The sequence below is a fragment of the Anolis carolinensis genome, chromosome 2 (assembly GCF_035594765.1).
Source record: "Anolis carolinensis isolate JA03-04 chromosome 2, rAnoCar3.1.pri, whole genome shotgun sequence".
NCBI lineage: Eukaryota > Metazoa > Chordata > Lepidosauria > Squamata > Dactyloidae > Anolis > Anolis carolinensis.
Window position 1 is genome coordinate 116,712,343 of NC_085842.1, and position 21,439 is coordinate 116,733,781.

Consider the following 21,439-nt stretch of genomic DNA (forward strand, 5'->3'; position numbering starts at 1 on the left):
GTAGTTTTGCCTAGCCCACATTTGACTAGCTTGTTTGCCAGAAGGTCATGGGGGACCTTGTCAAAGGCCTTATTGAAATCCAGATAGGCTACATCCACGGCATTCCCCACATCTACCCAGCTTGTAACTCTATCATTGCAGCATTCAGCCGAGCAATATTATTTTCAGCAGTGGCATGACACTCACTAGCCAAGGTTAGTCGCTTGCTAGTCTACTATATATGCGATTTCACAGAGACCACAAGGAAGAAGGAATGGTTGCTTACATGCAACCTTCTTTCTTCGAATGGTCATCTTTGAAATTCGCACATATGGTAATTTATGCGCCTGCACAGCAATCTCAGAACGCTCTAGAAAGCTCTTCAAGCTCTTTTGGCTATAACCCAGCCCACCTTGCCCAGAAGGCATATAGGCCATGGGAGGGGCTGTTTCCTCAGTTCCCCACTGCCAAGCAGAGGCCGGGACATAGAGGCATGACAATCAGTGGGGAGGATGGGCAGGGATGTGCGAATTTCACAAATGACCATTCGAAGAAAGAAGGTTGCATGTACGCAACCATTCCTTCTCCTTTGTGGTCTCTGTGAAATCGCATATATAGTAGACTAGCAAGCGACTAACCTTGGCTAGTGAGTGTCATGCCACTGCTGAAAATAATATTGCTCAGCTGAATGTGCATGCCGTTTGGAGAGAACAGAGGAGACGAATGGTGTGTCCATCAGAATCTGGTAACTTGCCCCCGCAGGAAACACACTTTTTAAATATTGCTATAGACATACTGGCCCTTGGAGAGTAGTCATAGACGCTGTAAGATACAGACTGGGTTAATGGTATCAGAGTAGCAATAGAGTAGTCACAAGAAAGTCTATGGTCAACGCGATATAATTATTAAGAGGATTAGTCAGTCATAGCCAAGGCAGTTCGAGTCAAAGTAAGCAGTAAGTCTTACAATAGCTTCCTAACAGTGCTGCTGCTATGGTAGCGGAAAAGGAATTCTGTGAGTAAATTATAAATCAGCTACAACAAAGCTTTAAAAAGCTGTTACAACTGCTGTTGCTGCTGTATTTCATTGCATGTAAGGCAAACTTTTTTGCATATAAGGGGCTTCCATTTGATGGTGCCTTAGATTTGCCAGGTTTTTTTACGTTGCAAAACTGTCTTATCGCCAAGTAGAAGTAGGAGGAGAAAGGGTCCCAGTGCCAAACAGCTGTGCCAGGCCCCAGATGGGTGTTCACCAGTATTTCAGCTAAGTGCCACTTTCTGTTTCCACTGCCTCCCTAATAGGCCCATAGACTTAATACATTATAGACTAATGCAGACAGATGACTTGCAGGTTTCTTTGCCCTCCCTTCTCACCCCACAGGAAAGATTTCATTACAAAGCTACATTGAAACAACAAAACAAAGGTATTGTGCATGCAGAGGAAATTCTAAAATATATTTAAAGATCCCCCCCCTAAAATTGAAGCTTCAAACATGTGCTTTACATTCGATGATGACTTAGATTTGGTGAAATATAGTAAATCAGAGACTTTAAGCTGAAAAGCCTTACCTACTAAATCAAAAGTGTTTTAAATGCCAGAGTGAATAAAGTGGTCTTTGCCTTTTTAAAAAGATGATGTCAGGAGAAGCTCTCTGGAAAGATTTTCTGTCACTGGGAAGACACTAAAAGTCTAGATTATTACATAGCGCCAAAATTCTCTACAGTGGTTGTTAAGAAGGATGAAGGAAAGCTGGGGAGAGGGGGAATGGATGGCACTCCTAACCTATGCTTGGAACCACAGAAAGGACAACAGATTCAGGCAAAATAAAATTCATGTAGAGGAAAAGTGATTTGGTGGAAGAGTTAGTGGAACATCATGGTGCTTTACTGACATGGTAGGCAGTGGGGCAATCTGTTCTTCTTCTTCTTTACTCGTTCAGTCATTTTCGACTCTTCGTGACTTCATGGACCAGTCCACCCCAGAGCTCCCTGTCGGCTGTCGCTGCCCCCAGCTCCTTCAAGGTCGAGCCAGTCACTTCAAGGAGTACATCCATCTCGCCCTTGGTTGGCCTCTCTTCCTTCTTCCTTCCATTTTTCCCAGCATCATGATCTTCTCCAAGCTTTCCTGTCTTCTCATGATGTGGCCAAAATACTTCAGCTTTGCCTCTAGTATCCTTCCCTCCAGTGAGCAGTCAGGCATTATTTCCTGGAGGATGGACTGGTTGGGTCTTTTTGCGGTCCAAGGCACTCTCAGGATTTTTCTCCAGCACCGAAGTTCAAAAGCATCTATCTTCCTTCGCTCAGCCTTCCTCATGGTCCAGCTCTCGCAGCCATACGTTACTATGGGGAATACCATTGCTTTCACTATGCGGACCTTCGTTGCCAGTGTGATGTCTCTGCTTTTTAGTATTTTATCGAGGTTGGCCATTGCTCTCCTCCCAAGAAGTAGATGTCTTCTGATTTCCTGGTTGCAGTCTGCATCTGCAGTGATCTTCACACCTAGAAATATAAAGTCTGTCACTGCCTCCACATTTTCTCCCTCTATTTGCCAGTTGTCAATCAGTCTGGTTGCCATGATCTTGGTTTTCTTGATGTTTAACCGCATCCCGGCTTTTGCACTTTCTTCTTTCACCTTGGTGATAAGGCTCCTCAGCTCCTCCTCACTTTCAGCCATCAGAGTGGCCTCATCTGCATACCTAAGGTTGTTAATGTTTCTTCCAGAAATTTTAATTCCAGCCTTGGATTCTTCAAGCCCCATACATCGCATGATGTGTTCTGCATCACAATCTGTTACATGCTTTAATTTGACAATGGCCTGCAAATGGCTAGTCTTTCTGCACAGTAAGTTGGATAAGGGATGAAAGGTGATGATATCCTTGGAAATGAACATTGTTTAGCAGGCAGACACATCTAGATGTCAGAGTGTTAGACAATGCTGGTAGAAGATATCAGGATACAAGCTGAATCAACCATTATTTCAGAATAGGTGTTGATATTGGTCATAAGATGATTGAAAAATTATTCCATTTGTGACAACACAAATTTGATATCATGACTTACTCTAAGTACTTCTATGACCAAGGAGATATATAAGAGGTCACATTCTGAACTGCACTTGAAAGAGTTAATCTGGCTGTAGACAAGTGAAGTCTGCTCCTTATTCACCAAATGAGCCTTCCAAATGGATTTTCCCAAGGAATTGCTGCTTGAACAGTTGTTTCTTCAGACTAAACAGTCAGTTCTTTCAGCTTTGCCCCCTAACATTCCAGTCATACAGCAAGTACATACTGCCATTCTCTGGAAAGTTTCCAGAGTTCCCATAGTCCTCTTAAAGAAAAACAGCCAATACTGTCAATGAAAGCTTATCAACTAAAAAAGGATCCCTGGGATGCAGAAACAATCACTTTTGTAATTCTGCTAGTAGCATATATCCAGCCAGAATGTTTGGTTCACATATAGATCCACCACCATGACAACTGCATTTCTAACTAGAGTCATGTACGCAGAAGGACCTCTTATCATACTGCAAAATTGGTTCTGACTTTTCTTAGTGTACCAGGGTAAAACATGAAAATGCCTTCTTCTGAGAAGATGCATACACAGGTTTGCAACATGGTCAGCAAACCAGTCTTATGCCAAACAAGAGCCAGCAAGAGAGAAGACTTGGCACCAACTAATGAAACAAAATGAAATGTTTATACTGCATTTTCAAAACCCTGCTGACTATAGGGTAGTTTCTTATGGTTAACTATTCCACGGTGAATGATGAAAGAAGATAATGGAAGTGCACTCAAGTCTGATGAAATACAATTGAAACTAAAAGCTCACTACAGGGGTTGCCACCCAGCTATATGAATACACAGCAGCAGTATGAAATGACAGATTGATTAAGTTCAAAACCCCAGTTATTGTGTGCTAGGCATGAATATCCGGCAATGCTGTTTACTGAAATGGACAAAAATAAGTTAAGAGAAATTATTTCAGTCCATAGTGAAGCCTATTAGACTCCATCTGTAAGATGCCTTGTTAATGAGGATGGTTTCCAACCATTAATAAAGGGCTGGGGATGTTCAATCACTGACAGAAGCTGGTCAGTTTCCAACACACCAGTCTGTTTCCCTAGCATGCTTAGAAGTGCTCTTATAGTATGATTAAGTGGTGACATGATAGACATGTTCAAATACTTGAAAATAAGTCAAATTGAGGAAGAGGCAAACTTGTTTTCTGCTGCTCCAGAGACTAGAACACAGAGCAAACTGCAGGAAAAGAGATTTTGCCTAAACATTAGGAAGGACTTTCCGACGATTCAAACTGCAGGAAAAGAGATTTTGCCTAAACATTAGGAAGGACTTTCCGACGATAAGTGTTCAACAATGGAATATAGTGCCTCAAAGTGAGGTGGAGTCTCCTTCCGTGGAAATCTTCAACAGAGGCTGGCTGGCCATTTGTCAGAAGTGCTTTGAATGTGTGTTCCTGAATGGAAGAGGGTTTGACTGGATGGCCTTTGTGTTCTCTTCCAGCTCTATGATTCTATCCAAGCAGTGAAACATAATCATATTCCACTATAACAAGAAGTGTCAATGCACACACAATCTACTGGGATAGGATAGTCATCTGCCTCTCCCAAATTTGCCACTCCAACAGAAATGGTACATTAATAATAGTTTCTGAAGCATAATAATATTAGTAATATCAATTTTAGCAAAAACAAAAGGCAGGCTGGATCAAGATTTAGGCAAATGTCACATTCCTCTCATCCACTGCTCCAACCCCCTGAAAATGTTGGAAAGTGATGGCACTCTGCAGAATGATAGAAGCTATGGTAGGAGAGAGAGGTCACACTCCAACTCCCAGAACAACTCACCTTCAAAGAGGAGAAGTGAATCCTGGATTCAAAACAGAGTGTTGGAACACCCTGATGGCAGTAAATGTATTTTGGCATAAATTATACCAGTCACTCCATCAGATGCAACTGTATCAATAGGTCCATTAAAGCTTGGTATATAGTAAGTCTGATCTGCTTTTAAGGTAATAATTGTTATTGTTTGTTCTATTTCCATTGGGAAAACATGTGAAATATTTGAAAGAAACAGGGTGGGTAAGATCGACAGTGCATGAAATACACTGATATCTGCTGCAAAGAAGAATTATCAAGAATAAGCTATCCAAAAACATCAACATCAAGATATATCCAAGATCTTCCTGTTTAGAAAGCTTAACACGAGAATCCAATTAAACCAAAAAGCAAATGGACAGAAAAATCATTCCCTGAATAAACCAGACACAGATTAACAGAATTACAATGTATATCTTAGTTTGAATTGTGGTAGCTGAAGTCCAAAACATCTGGAGGATGAAGGTAGAGAACCACTGGACTAGAGAAAACTAGCTCATGAGAAATTTGTTTTCTCCAAAGTTGGGAGAAAGGTGTGAGATTATATGCTTTTGATACCCTGCACTTCATTTGATCTAGCCTCCATGGAGGAAAATTAACACTGTTCTGAAATTTTGATACAAAGAGATCTTTCAATCCACTGATGTGAAACAATTGTTATTTCAGTCTGGGTGACACCATCTTCTTCTAGGAAGTCAGTCTACCCATTTTTGTCCCACAGCTTAAAAAGGTAAGTTTTACAAAGTAAAGTTTTGATCCCTCTGAAAATAAAATGAACTAAAATGCAAGAGGTCAATTCTAGGTCAGCACAAGGCACACTGAGAATTCCCTAAGCTCACTGATACTATGAAACTGCCTTTGGGGAACAGAAAAGGTTTGTTCTCAGAATAACTGAGATGACAACAGGCATTATTTATGGTTGGCTCCAACATCGCACAGGGTTCCTGTAGGTAGTCTACAACAAGATGACTCACCTTTCCACTCACCACTTTTTGTTGCAAAAATAGGTTTGAAGTATATATAATTATCTGTCTCTGGCAGCATGTCTTGTTCTTATGTACTAATTTATATGGAAACAGTATCCTCATTCATGTCAACACTCATCCTATTCACGGAATTTCAGGAAAAAAATATATGACTGACTGGGAGCATAAAAATATATTTTTAAAAGGCTTTTTGAAAATACATTTGTACTCTTTCAGTGTTTCACGCTATTTTGTGTTTTTTGCTTTTTTACAAAAAGCTATACTCTTCATATCTCATAGTTTCTGGAATTCTGTAACTGTTGACATGAATTGGATTAGTTGATGGGTCTGCGTTCCTCAGACTAACCAACCGCAAAAGTTAGTTGTTAAGACAAAATGCTATCAGGAGAAGAGCCCTGCGTGATCATTTGGGAGGCAAGACATGATACAAAAATATTTTTAAATGTGTTGTTCCCAAAGTACCATATTACCATTCTCCTCCACCTCTTGTCCTATCAACCTAATGAGGCAGGTTAGTGCAAGAGACAATGATTACCCAGGGAGCTTCATGGAACAAAAGAAGTACAATAAGACTTAACACTGAGGAATCCAGAAGCAATTTCCTCAACGTTCAATGACACTTTTTTACTCCATCAGTAGAACTGTAAGAGGACTAGGCAAAACTTTTGAACAGTTTGTTCACCATTCCTCATATGATCACATATCTATGTACACAATCAAAAGAAGTGAAAAACCTGAATATACAGAACTGGTCCTGTCATTCGTTTCAAACCTAAGTTTCCACAAACTTTCATTCACCTAGTTATTGGAAGGAGAGGAATATCTGAATTTCAGAATTTTTGATAGCATCAGTGAAGAAACAGAGCAGCAGGATATTTATATATCCCATTGAAGGTGATGCACAGAATTCCCCTAGCAAAGATTTTTGAGATAAAGAATAACTTTAAAGGTCTTCTAAATTAAAAGTTGGATGTCAAGCCCTCCAAAAACAACTAAACAAAAGTAGATTTCCTAAACTGTTTTTGATATGAGTGCAAATATTCATCAAAGGGTAGCAACATCAGGCAGACAGGAAAAGAAACACAGTGGGTTTCTAGATTTGAAAATGGGGCAATGAGGCAGGAGACACAGTTCAGATATCAAAGACAGAGTAAGGTTACCTTGAGAAGAGAAGTCCAATCAGCTGCACAAACCAGTCATTCATGTGAAGGTTGTCAAAACTGAATTACAGAAACTTAAAGTCTGTTCTCTTTTAAAAGCTTAAGAATCAACCAAGGAATCAAATGAGAACTAATATATTTGTGATGTATAGTTTCAATTAGTGCAAGGGGAGGAAGACCCAAGTTGCCAAGGGAGAAGGCAATTTTTAATCCTTTACTTTACAGTAATTGGTTTTGTAGCAATAAGACATCGACAACTGTTTTCAAAAGCTCTAGTCCAAGTCAAAGAACTCAGTTACTTCCCCCATCTCCACATAAATAAGTAAAGGGAAGTCAAGGCAGGAGAAACTATACATACCTACCAATGAACCTCAGGTCCAGTTTTCTCTCTCCCCCAATACACACGTGCACTCTCTCTCTCTCTCTCTCTCTCTCTCTCTCTCACACACACACACACACACACACACACACACACACACACACAGAAAGAGGAAGGGATGGAACAAAGATGTCAATGGAAGTTTTAGAAATACAGGTAGTCCCCAAATTACATTGTAACACCAGCTAAATATAAGCTTTGGATAGCACAGGGAAGTGTTTGCTTTGCTTTCTGTGCCCCTGTTCAGAGGATTTCACCTCATTTTATGTCCCTGTGATAATTGCATTTAAAAAATTTAGCTTATGGAAACAAAGATTTGTGATAAGTCTTAGAAACACATTTTCTCCATAATAACTCTTCCAGAAGTTGATTTCCCTTCCAAGCGGTTGATTTCTCTCACTTCCTGTTGTCTCACCCCCGTTCTTAACTATGAGTAATTTGTAAGTCGAATGTTTGTAACTCGGAGATTGCCTTTAGTCAAAAACCATCCTCCTAACTGAACTTGTTTATTCTCTATATAGGACCAAAAGAAGTTCTTAGGATCCCGGTTTCTGAAGAAAAACACACAACTATATGCTACATCAGAGATGGAGATGTTTTTACCCTTCAGGGCATTTGGACTACAACTCCCTTGATATCTGCAATGCTGGCTACGGTGTCTAGTTATTGAATTCCAAATATTCTGGAGGGACAAAGGTTCTCTGCTTTTGAGCTAAACAGAGCTTTCCATTGATTTTCCAGTTGCCTTTTTTATCCCATATCTCAAATTCCCTTTTAATACTAACACTAGGTTGTTGACAGGGACACTGACATGGGAGAATAAGGAAGCAGAAGAATGGTGCTGATCCCTCACTCCCTTAGCAATCAATTCTGTCCAAAACTGTGCTTGCTTTTTGTGGTTGCTTTTTAAATTTTTCAGCAGACTATACAATTGGAAGAAAGAAGCAGGAATAATGGGGGGGGGGGGGGATGATCACAGGAAGAATGCTCCTATTTATCCATGATAAATGCTGGTTTGGGAGTAAATAATTAATCAAGTGAAATGTGGTCCCCAGTCAACTCTTGACCATTGGTTTTGGCTCTTGTACTGTAATCTAAAACTACAGATATTTCCACTGAGGCCTCTGGATTGCAGAAAACAAAGCAGTAGACTAGATATATTGCTGTTCTGATGTAACAGAACACTTCAAATAAAAGACACAATCCTTAACAATGCACTATCATAGTTTACAGGTTGTAAGATCCAGTGTGACATATCCGCTTGGGTTTCAGACTACAGCTCTGGAGACCAGGGTTTGAATCTGCATTCAGCCATGTAAATCCACTGGGTGGCATATGGCAAGTCACATACTCTCAGTCTCAGAAGAGGGAAAGGCAAACCTCCTCTGAATAAACCTTGCCAAGAAAGCTTTGTGATGGGGCTGTTTTAGGGTCACCTCAAGCAGGGCCGGCCCTAGGAAATTTTCAAGTGTAAGCGAACAGAATTTTGGCACCCCCCCCCCCCCAAACCAATCACTGAAAAATAAAAGTGTTGGATAAGTGAAAATGTTGGATAATAAGGAGGGATTAAGGAAAAGCCTATTAAACATCAAATTACATTAAGATTTTACTAATTACGCACCAAAACATCATGTTTTACAACAAATCAACAGAAAAAGCAGTTCAATACATGGTAATGTTATGTAGGAATTACTATATTAGCAAATTTAGCACCAAACATTGAACAGGGATATAGGGCAGTGTGGACTTAGATAACCCAGTTCAAAGCAGATATTGTGGGTTATTCTGTCTTGATATTCTGGGTTATATGGCGGTGTAGAAAAGCCCTGAAGGTCCTTCCACACAGTCATATAACCCAGAATATCAAGACAGATCATTAAAAGGCCACCGAAAGGGAATTGGCCCCCGGTATTAAAAAAAACTCTAAAATCAGGACAATAAAGAACAACACTCTGAAAACAGGGGAAATCCAAACAGTAAACAATCAGGGCCACCTAAGACCTCCCAACCAAGGATGCCCCCAGGGAGGAAGGCCCAGCACGGCCGCCAGAAGGCCCAGACAGGGGCAGGCTGATGGAAGGCCCAAAGGAGAAGGAGGCAGGGGGGTGGCGCCATCCTCCCGGGGGCCTCACTGCATCTCGGGGACGCTGGCGCCACAGGCAAGTGCCTAAATCGCCTCGCGGTAGGACCACCCCTGATCTCAAGTAGGAAATGACTTGAAAGCACACAAGAACCATTGTGAGAAACACATGGCTCTACGATATGTTAGATGATGATGATATTTATTTATACCCACTTCTTTGCCACTACCCACAACTCAAGTCCGCAAAGGCTGATGTGAACTGGAGCTGAATTTCCCTTTTAGCACAATTCTCGGCATTTGGACACAAAAGTCAGTTCTACTGTGTTTAATAGCACTCTCTCCCAGTAGCACATGCATAGTGTTAGCAGCCAGGTTCTTGAGCTAATATTTCTCATCCATGCAAAATAAGGCACAGTTCCATTCTCATCCTCCTGATTCAAATGTTCAGAGCAAGAGTTTTTTTTTTAGAGGTGGAGGAGAGTAGTCTTCTTGGATAGCTGAGACACTCCAAGCACATCACTGCCAACCAGTCACTTGCAGAGATGGAGGGAATGGCTAGAACTTTTTCTTTCTTATTGTCCAATTCTGAAATAACCCCAACATGAGGTTACATGGCTGATCATATTTGTGTCACACAGGAAGTTGGTGTGCTACAAATCAAGAAATCAGACCACAACCCTCTCCTGAGAGGAAAAAAATGCAAAATCAGAGGAATTCTTTCCGTAGGTCCAAGTCACAGACCAAGAAATGCAACTGACCCAGAGATACAAAGAATGCAAAAGAACTCCCATCATCTCAATTTGGTAGAAAACATTACCTCATTTCAGACGCAGCAGGTCGTGAGAAAGTGGCAGTCAAATCTTATGAATATTTGAACACCAAAGCTGTAACTACTAAATTGATTTACTTAACCTGTCTTGCACGAAGAAGAGCAGAGAAACCGTTTCTAAGATCAAGTGTCCCCAAACAACTTAGCTCTTCTTTTTGGATGAAATAATTGCTACATATAATTTGCAGTGTAAGTTCAGCACTGAGTTTCCCTACCAATTCCCTGCTTCCTTTCACATATGTATTTTTGTGAATTCTGCAAAATACATTGTTCCACCTGGAAAACATCTGGTATTGGCTTCATCTATAGTCATCAACTAATGCTTCCCCAAACCTTAACATTATTTCTAGCAAGGAAAAAATGTATTTTCAAGCAGAAAAGTGAGCAGTACTATATAATATTAAGAGCAACACCTAACCCCTTTCCAGTCTAATAAGACACACTGAAGAATCCCATGCCATTAGCAACATGTTTTATGAAGTAAGTGCTAAGAAAAGCAGGTATAGCCAGCATCCCTTTCAAATGGTGGATTCCTGGGATTTGCCATATAGAAAGGGACCTTTCAAACCCTCAGCCTCTCATGAAACTACAAACCTCGGGATTTCATAGGATGAATCCAGCATAGTTCAAGTAGAATCACAGACTTATAATTGTGCAATAAGAAAGAACCCCTGATTGCAGTGCAGCTGCTATTCCTAATTTTAACATGTGATTTCCCTGTATGCCTTATATATTTCCCCTGGATGCAGCAATAGGGGAAACTATCTAGCAGTATGTGGTAGTCATCTTTTGCAACAGAGGCCAAGTATTCATAACAGAATTTGGGTTAAAACCACATCTGGCAAGTTAAAACATTCTCGTGCCATTAGGCTTTTGGAAACTGTATGGGATGGGCTTTTAATGATGTGCATTGTTGTTTTATGTCTTTTAATTAATTTTGTGTTTGTAACTTTATTAATTGTATGGTTTCTTTTACATAACTTTTATTCATCCTTTTATTGGACTTTGTGTACAGTTTTTAATTTGTATTTTTTTAAAAACATTATGCAATCATCTTAGGCTTCATTATACACATGACTAAAATAAGGAGGAGGAGGCAGGCTATCAAGCGCAGAAAACAAGCATGGTGCCAGTATAGTTTATGGCTGCACAGGAGGCACAAGTTCAAATGAATCATACATATGGGCGTCCTTGGGACAGTGGCGCTCTCTCTTAGTCTATTCCACTTCACTGGATTGTTGTGAGGACAAAATGAATAAGAAGGGTCTTATTTGTTACATCAAACTTCTTGAAGAAAAGGTGAGATGTAACAAAATTGAAAAATAAGATTAAAACTCCTTGAGAGCTACTTTTTATGTAAAACATTCTATAGGTTGGGTTCCTCTATGTTTCTGAATTGCAACTTCCAGCATTCCTCATTACCAGCTTTGGTAACTAAGGCTGATGGAATTTTCAGTCCAACATCTATCGGGCTATGCTTTGTCTATGTTATCCAGCTATGCTTCCAACTTAAAAAGAATACACACTTGCAGCTCAAATTCCTTTACATTTACTTGGGGTCTATTGCAAAATATTGCCTAAAGGAATCACACCCTTTTTCACTTGCCAATAATATAAAGGTCCAAAAACATTTTTACATTATCTTTTATTGAGTGAGCAATAGAGCTAGAGTTTTTAAAAAAGGTACCGCTATATCAGTGAAGCCCTCTCAAGCACATGTTGCAGAATGGGTCTTTCACATTTCACACAGCTACATTTTATGCAGTCCTGGGATTTGTAGTCTGGTCAGGCACTAGAACTCTCCCTGGCTGAGAATTCTTAAAAAATCTCTTCCAAAACTGCCACTCTCAGAATTCCAGAAGTCAGTACAAGACAGGTCAAAACCACTGGTTGATCTGCACTAGATTAGCAAATGTTTCTACCTCCCAATGATTTAAACAAATATAACTTCAAAAAGGCTTTCTTCCTCTCTCACACACACTCACTCTGTGCACAAGTCCCCATGCCATAAATTAAGACACTGAAGTAAATTAAGACAGGGGTGAACAGAATTGAGCTTGGATGTGGTCCTGAAAATAATTCCGTGGAATATGCATATTCATATAAGACATTTTCTCATCTTGGCACTACTTTTCCATGGTGGCGGAATTTTGTGCTCCTACCCTGTTTCCCCTAAAATAAGTCATCCCCAGAAAATAAGACCTAGTAGAGGTTTTGCTGAATTGCTAAATGTAAGGCCTCCCCCGAAAGTAAGACCTAGCACCGTTTGTGTTTGGAAGCATGCCCGCCGAACAGAACACCAGAGCATGCAGCTTTGGTAAATGTACATACCATAGATTGTTGTACATGGAAATAATGGTAGTAACAAGACATTCTTGATAGGATTCACAGTTTGTCTGGTTATGCTGGTTTGTGATGACAACTACTGTACAATATATAATAAATGTTCATTTTTTTGTTCAACAATAAATGTGAATTCTTCTTCATGGAAAAATAAGACATCCCCTGAAAATAAGACCTAGAGCATCTTTGGGAGCAAAAATTAATATAAGACACTGTCTTATTTTCGGGAAACACGGTATGAGGCAAGAGACTATACTGCTGGTAGCACTGCTGTTGGTAGGGTCTCCCATATCAGAAGGCTTTTGTGTGTCATATAGCATTGAATAGCAGAACTGTCCAATGTGCTGGCAGGACTGATGACTTGAAGGTTGGGTTGCTAACCTGAGGATTGCCAGTTCAAATCCAACCCGAGGAGAAGTGGATGAGTTCCCTCTATCAGCTTCAATTCCATGCAGGGACATGAGAGAAGCCTCCCACAAGGATAGTAAAAACATGAAAACATCTGGGCGTCCCCTGGGCAACATCCTTGTAGACGGCCAATTCTCTCACACCAGAAGCGAGTGATAGTTCTCAAGTTGCTCCTGTCACGAAAAAAGTACTGAGAAGAAGGAGGAACACTAAACCCATCTTGAATGTCTTTTACCATGAAAATCCTATCAAGAGACAATTCAAAATTCAACAAAAGACAGTGCCAGAAGATGATGCTCCCAGGTCAGAAGAAACTTAATAAGCTACTGGGATACAGTAGAAGACACTGTGACTAATGACACAATTGGACACAAGTAGAAAACACATTCAGATGTTGCCATACTAAAGGTGAAAGGAAAGTCCAAAGCTGCACAACACACAGGAACATGGAGTGTGAGAGTCATGAATTGGGGAAAACTAGACATAGTAAAACAATAATGGAGACATATAAATATTGCAATACTTGGGACACAAGTGAGCTAAAGGTGGCAGGAATGGGATATATTGAGTCACACAATGACATAGTTTTTACTCAGAAAATGAAAATCTAAGAAGAAATGGGGTGGCATTAGCAACGAGAAGAGATATAGCAAAAACAGTCAAAAGATATAATGTAAGGACAGACCAAATGATATCTAAAAGATTTCAGGGAAAACCTATCAATATAACCATAGTCCAAGTTTATGCACCAGCTAAAGAGGTCGAAGAAGAAATGGAATGACTTTATGCTAGACTCCAGAAGGAAGCTATTCACATACCAAAGAGAACCTGTTAAACATAGGTGACTGGAATGCAAGAGCTAGAAACAGAGCAAGAGAAAAGATTGTAGGCAAATTTCCCTAGGATCATAAATTGAAGAAAAGAGCAAACAATTTAATTTTGAAAGGTCAACAGTTTGTTTAAAGCTCTAGTCTCTTGGCAAAACAAGGCCATAAACAGATAGTGGCCTAGATCATAAACTACTAATATCAAAAAATTGAGTAAAGTTAAAGAAAAATGCTAACCCAACCATCAGGCTAAAATATAAGTTGAAGAATATTCCTGTTGATTTTGAAAATAATGCAAAAAGAAAAAAAAAAGGTTTACACTATTAAGCCCAATAGAGCAGAACCCAAAATAATGTTGGACTGAAGCCAAGAATACAGACATGGAAGAATACAAAAAAGCCAAAAAGAAAAAGATGCCTCAATAGATGACAGAAGAAACTCTTCATGCAATTAAAGATAGGTGAAAAGGAAAAGGGGGCAGAAACAGGACCAAAGAGAACCATTGTTCTCAATGGGACTTTTAAACCAAGACGGTAATATTTTACGACCAGTGGAAAACACATTACATGACCAAGTAGAAATAAAATGCCAATGGAAACTATACATGAAGAACGATATAAAAGAGATTAAAGGATGACAGATTCATTCAAGGAAGAACCATTTGAAGACAAACCTACAATATTAGAAAGTGAAGTAGAAGCTGGTCTCTGGATACTTGGGAGAAACAAACCACTGAGAAAAGATGACGTACTAATAGAGTGCTCCAAGCTACAGAGATAGACTCTACTATAGTTCTTAGTAAACTATGCCAACATGTATGGAAAGCAAAACAGTGACCCACACATTGGAAACACTTAATATACATTCCAGTCCCAACAAACAGGACACCAGGAATTGCAATAACTAGAGAGCTACTCCATTAAACTCCCATGGAAGCACAGTGATGTTCAAAATTCTATAACAAAGACTTTCTCCATATATGGAACAAGAAATACCAGATGTCCAAGGTGGGTTCAGAAAAGGAACAGACACTAGAGATCATATTGCAAACATATATTGGATAATGAAGCACACTGAATTGTTTTTTTAAGCAGCTTGAGTTTTACAAATTATAGCAAAGACTGTGATCATACAGATCAGGAAAAACTATAGATGAGTCTTAATGTAATAGATATGTTACAACATTTAATTGTCCTGATGCATAACCTGTACTCAGGACAAGAGATTACCATCAGGACAGAATAGACAAGAAGTCAGGCAAAACAGCATTTTAATTTATATGCTGGATGTATCATACATAATGCTTGGTAAGGCAGTAGGATAAGAGGGAAATTGCATTACAGATGAATAAACTCAATCAAAGAAAATTAAATGTAAGTGTACATAAGTCCCAACTGTACCTTCATTTCACATCTAGCCTTGCTAGGTGAACCTAAATGTAGAAAAAACAAACTACATGCATTCTAGCATGCCGTAATGATGATATATAAGTACCGTAAGTATACATGATAGCATAAAATCATCCCAGATGCTTGGACCTTCATTGGTATTTATCAGAAAAGAAAACAAGCCATTTGATCATTAAGAGTCTAGTTAAGTGAGAAAATATGCACACCTCTCTACACAATGACATGCACCGGAAATTATCACCTTACTTATTTGAATTTCTAACATTTGGTAACACAGCAATAGCTTAATGGATCTCATAAAGACACAGAGGTAGGAGACATGTATTCTTTGCTTCTGTATCTCCCTCTGCTACCATTCACTCCTTGTTCTCCTCTGCATCCTAGCCGTCTCCTATTCAGTTTGCATTACTCTCCCTATCAACCAGCTTCCCGTATGGCAAACACAATCTTCAGTCACCAAAGTCGCATTTGCACAGTTCTAGCCCTTTTTCGTCCCAATTTCTGTGAATTAAACATTACTCTGGATTTATTTCATATAATTAAGTTGCCAGACTCCTGGAAGGGGAGGGGGAAGCGGGTGATTAAGTCTAGGGCACACAATGTAAAATGTATATTTTCTATGCTGAGTACCTAACCAAAAAAACTGATCATAGAACAAACAAGAAATTTAGCAGTGGGGATGAAAGCATGTGAGAGAAAGGATGAGTTTTTATTATTCAGCATATAACCCCTGCTTTAGTCAGAGTGACATGCTGCAATATTCAGCCTGCCAGTCTCCAGCCCCAAAGGACACAACACTGCAGACAGAATCTGGCAGTTTTGACACACAGTTGCCAAGTTCCCACTGCCCAACACTATCTTCATAAAGCAAAGTGAGCACGTAAAGTAGGGGCAGAGCCACAGGTTTTCTTGCCATGAGTATTCTGGAGGGAGTTTAAGGGTGCATCCATATGGTAAAATTAATGAAGATTAACACCACTTTCACTGCAATGGCTATGGAGCTGTGGTGGCGCAATGGGTTAAATCCTTGTGCCAGCTGGACTGCTGACCTAAAGGTTGAGTTGCTGACCTGAAGGTTGCCGGTTCGAATCTGTGAGATGGGGTGAGCTCCTGTCTGTCAGATCTAGCTTGCAGGGACATGAGAGAAGCCTCCCAGCAGGATGGTAACACATCCGGGCGTCCCCTGGGCAACATCTCTGTAGATGACCAATTCTCTCATACTAGAAGCGACTTGCAGTATGTCCTCAAGTCACTTCTGACACGATTTTTTTTAAAAACTGCAATGGCTCAATGCAATGGAATCCTGGAAATTGTAGTTTTAACAAGGTGTTTACGCCTTCTCTTCTAAAAAGCATTGAAACCTGCCTAAACCACAACTTGCCTGATTCCTTAGCATTGAGCCAAGGCAGTTAAAGCGGTATCAAACTACAGTAGAGTCTCACTTATCCAACATAAACGGGCCGGCAGAACGTTGGATAAGTGAATATGTTGGATAATAAGGAGGGATTAAGGAAAAGCCTATTAAACATCAAATTAGGTTATGATTTGACAAATTAAGCACCCAAACATCATGTTATACAACAAATTTGACAGAAAAAGTAGTTCAATACGCAGTAATGCTATGTAGTAATTACTGTATTTACTAATTTAGCACCAAAATATCTTGATGTTTCGAAATCATTGACTACAAAAATGCGTTGGATAATCCAGAACGTTGGATAAGTGAGTGTTCGATAAGTGAGACTCTACTGTACATTCATTCCACAGTATAGATGCACCCTAAACCAACTTCTTCCTCCAAGCACATATCGTGGGTGGGAGGGGACGCTTTGACTTTGAAACCAGGCCACTGAATTCAAGGCTGGGAACATGAATCAAATCGGGAAACTAGCTCTTCTTTTCTGGAAAAGCCCTATAATGGATTCTCTGCCAGGAGAGCAGCTGCTTTCCAGATTCCACTTAACACATTTGTTCTCTCCCGCTCCCATTTTTTGGAACGAAACTTTGGAAACCAGATGTAAACCTCCCCATGCCGTGTGGAGTATGACTGATGGGCTGCTGGGCTGCTGGGCTGCTCCATACTACAGCCCTGCCTTTGTCAAGCCAACAACACGCGAGGAAAGGCAGAAAGGACTTCCTGCCTGGCTGGCTGGCGAGGAAGTTCCAGCCGAGGCTCTGTAGAGAGAGAGAGTCCTCCAAGTCCAGCCATTCCCGAAGGGGGATCCGGGGGGGGGCACACAGAAGGAGCGAGGATTCCCAGGCACAGCGAAGCACGCACCCTCCCTCTTTTACATGCCAATGGCCCCAAGTCGCCCGCAGAAGCCATTCATTACACTGGAGAATGCGCCCACTCTCACTGCCGTGGCTCGGGAGCTGTGCAAGACCTGGCGCCTTCCCCGCCCAAGAGCGCCCCTCATTCCCTCGCCCCGGCCCCTCCTGCCCCTTCAGCCCACCGCCCCGACGCGCCTCGAGGGCCCCGCAGACTTACATAGTGTTTGTTGGGGATCCGCCTCTTCTGCACATCCAGCACCTTCACCTCCACGATACTCTTCCGGGGCATCGCGCGGGCCCTCGGTGGAACCCCAGCAGCACCAAGTCAAAAAGACGAAAAACAGGGCAAATCGTGGGGTGGGGGTGTGTGGAGACGACGAGAGCACCCGCCTTCCTCGTAAAGAGGCGTGTGTGTGGCCACAATTCCTCCTCTCCGCTCCAAAGGTGCAAACTTTTCTTTTCCCTGGGAGCAGGGCTTGCAAAGGCGATTGGGAGAGAGTGAGCACCCTGGCCGTCTGCTCGGGCTTCCTCCTCCTCCTCCTCCTCCGGGCCCCCCTCCTCGCCTCTCCTTCCCAGCCAGAGTTCGCTCGCAGATGCGGGAGGGCTCCTCCCAGCCCATCCCTGCCAAAGGCAGCCTATCCCACGCGCGGGCGCGCGCCCGGCCGAGCCAGGCGGGCCATTGTGCGCCCAGGTCCGGCCCCGCGCCCTTAAAGGGACACGCGCCTCCAAGACAGGCCCACCAGCAGCACGTTCCGAGCAGGAACAAAGGCCCCTGGCCATCTCCAGCCTCCCCCCCCCCCCCCTCACACACAGGCATGCAGTCCCGCTTGTAGACAAGCAATTGAGGAAACTGAGTTGCTGTGAGTTTTCCGTGCTGTATAGCCATGTTCCAGAAGCATTCTCTCCTGACGTTTCGCCCACATCTGTGGCAGGCATCCTCAGAGGTTGTGAGGTCTGTTGGAAACGAGTCAAGTGGGGTTTATATATCTGTGGACTGTCCAGGGTGGGAGAAAGAACTCTTGTCTGTTGGAGGCAAGTGTGGATATTGCAGTGTATCACCTTGATTAGCATTGAAAAGCCATGCAGCTTCAAAGCCTGGCTGCTTCCTGCCTGGGGCAATCCTTTGTTGGGAGGCGTTAGCTGGTCCTGATTGTTTAATGTCTGGAATTCTCCTGTCTTCTGAGTGTTGCTTTTTATTTACTGTCCTGATTTTAGAGTTTAATACTGCCAGCTAGATTTTGTTCATTTTCATGGTTTCTTCCTTTCTGTTGAAATTGTCCACATGCTTGTGGATTTCAGTGGCTTATCTGAAACTCCCCTTCAAGCAAGCAACAGTGGGACTATAGACACACTGTCCACGATGCAGCCTAGAATCAAGAGGAGCATAGGGTTCTGCTTTCATCAGACCTCACCTGGAATACTGTGTCCACAATTCAAGAGGGAGAGATATGGACAAGCTGGAAGGTGTCCAGAGAAGGGCAACTAAAATGATCCAAGGTTTGGAAGCTAAGCCTTATGAAGAATGGTTGAGGAAGCTGGGTCTGTTTAGTTGGAGAAAAGAAGACGGGGGGGGGGGGGGGGGGGAGGGGACACACATGAGAGCCATGTTTAAATATCTGAAAGGATGTCACATTTAGAAGGAGGCAGACTAGTTTCTTGCTGCTCTGGAGACTTCAGCACCTAGCAATGGATTCCACCTAAACACTGGGAAGAACAGCTTGAGGTAAGAGTTGGTCAGTAGACTATGCAGCCTGGGAGCCTGCCTCCTTCTCTAGCAGAGGCTAGATGGCCATCTGTTGGGGGTGCTTTGATGGTAGACTGAGATTATATTAAACTGCCACATATCTGCATAGAAGCTAAAAAAAATTCAACAGGTTGCTGCTGTTATTATTTATATCTCACTTTTTATGCCTGTTACATAGGGACCACCAAACGCAGCGATACCCAACACGAATCAAGGAAAGGCACTACAGACTAACTCAGTCAGAGAAGTCAGCCACAGCCGAGCACTTGATGGACCAACCTCGACACAACTGTCATTTGAGAACACAGAAATGCTGCACCACTCTTAACAACTATCATGTCAGACTACACAGAGATGCCATTGAAATCCACAAGCATGTGGGCAATTGCAACAGAAAGGAGGAAACCTTGAAAATGAACACAATCTAGCTACCAGTATTAAAAAAACTCTAAAATCAGAACAGTAAATAAAGAACAACACTCTGAAAACAGAGAAATTACAGACATGAATCTGCATAAGTGGCTGAGGGGGGAAAGGAAGGGGCCCGCCTGAGGCTGTGAGGAAGGGTGGGAGCTGAAGCCCAAAACACCTGGAGGGAGGGCCCAAGTTGGCCCACGCCAGGAGGTCTACCCTATATATGCCTTCAGGACACCTCTGGCTTCTGGAGTCTGAGCGATGCTACCCTCGGCCTGACCCCAGTCGCTCTCCTTATGGGCGGAGGGGGGGGCGAGAGAAGGGCGGGTCGAGCCTGGACTGGCAGCAGCTGAGCTCAGCTCCAGGCCAAGCCAGACGCGGTCTTTCTTTTCTGCAGACGCCGATCGATGGCCCTTTCCCATTCCAGCGGTGGAAGGAATCCCACGTGCCTCTGGCGTCCGCGGCAAAAGGAAGGAGGGAGGGAGGGGCAGGGGCGGGGCCCGCGCTCGCTCTTGTTGCTCTCTGCCTGCAAACTCCTGCCTTCTTCACTTCCTTCCTTCGTGTCAATGGCCCTCTAGAGCAGCGTTTCTCAACCTGGGGGTCAAGACCCCTGGGAGGGTCACCAAGGGGTTTCAGAGGGGTCGCTAAAGACCATCAGAAAACACATATTTCTGATGGCATTAGGAACCTAAGTCCCTCCAGTATTTTCTGTTGGTCATGCGGGTTCTGTGTGGGAAGTTTGGCCCAATTCTATCCTTGGTGGAGTTCAAGGAACTCCTTGATTATAAATCCCAGCAACTACAATTCCCAAATGTCAAGGTCTATTTCCCCCAAACTCCACCAGTGTTCACATTTGGGCATATTGAGTATTCGTGCCAAGCTTGGTCCAGATCCATCATTTTTTGGAGTCCAAGGTGGTCTCTGGATGCAGGTGAACTACAGCTCCAAAACTCAAGGTCAATGCTCACCAAACCCTTCCAGTATTTTCTGTTGGTCATGGGAGTTGTGCATGCCAAGTTTGGTTCAATTCCATTGTTGGTGAAGTTCAGAATGCTCTTTTATTACAGGTGAACTATAAATCCCAGCAACTACAACCCCCAAATGACAATCCCCTCCCAACCCCACCAGTATTCACATTTGTACATATCGGGTATTTGTGCCAAATTTGGCCCAGTGGATGGAAATCCATCTTGCATATCAGATATTTACATTATGATTCACAACAGCAGAAAAATTAAAGTTATGAAGTAGCAACAAAAATAATTATATGGTTGTGGGTCACCACAACATGGGGCACTGTATTAAAGGGTCACGGCATTAGGAAGGTTGAGAACCACAGCTCTAGAGCAATGGTTCCCAACCTTTGATCCTCTGGATTGCGGGTCAGGGTGGACATCATTTCCCTGAACTCCTGATTCTCCACAATGCTAACAGGAGCTTTTGGAAGAGGTCATCCTTATCGGAGGTAGAGCGGTATATAAATAAAATTTTGTTGTTGTTGTCGTTCAAAACAACTGGAGGACCAGGCTTGGGAACTACTGGCATAGGCAATCCCTTCAGAAAACCAAAGTGCTCTCCCAGCAGTCACCAGCCAATCCCCCTGCAATGTCAGAAATACAGCTTAATGGCCCCCAGTGGCACAGTGGGTTAAATGCTTGTGCCGGCAGAACTGATGACTTGAAGGTTGGATTGCTGACCTGAAGGTTGCCAGTTC

At 42.2% G+C, this 21,439-nt stretch overlaps 1 protein-coding gene across 4 annotated transcripts in view; it reads right to left on the reverse strand.

The window, feature by feature from the left end:
• Positions 1 to 18,242, reverse strand: part of sh3pxd2b (SH3 and PX domains 2B) — a 159,330-nt gene extending 141,088 nt beyond the window's left edge. Inside the window, exon 1 of one of the 4 annotated variants that reach the window (XM_062970430.1) lies at positions 17,785 to 18,242. In XM_062970430.1, the coding sequence (XP_062826500.1) occupies positions 17,785 to 17,856 (72 nt within the window). In that variant the 5' untranslated portion in view covers positions 17,857 to 18,242. The remainder of the gene's footprint in view (positions 1 to 17,784) is intronic. The other 3 variants (XM_062970431.1, XM_062970432.1, XM_062970433.1) reach the window with 3 other exon arrangements.
• Positions 18,243 to 21,439: the final 3,197 nt, after the last annotated feature.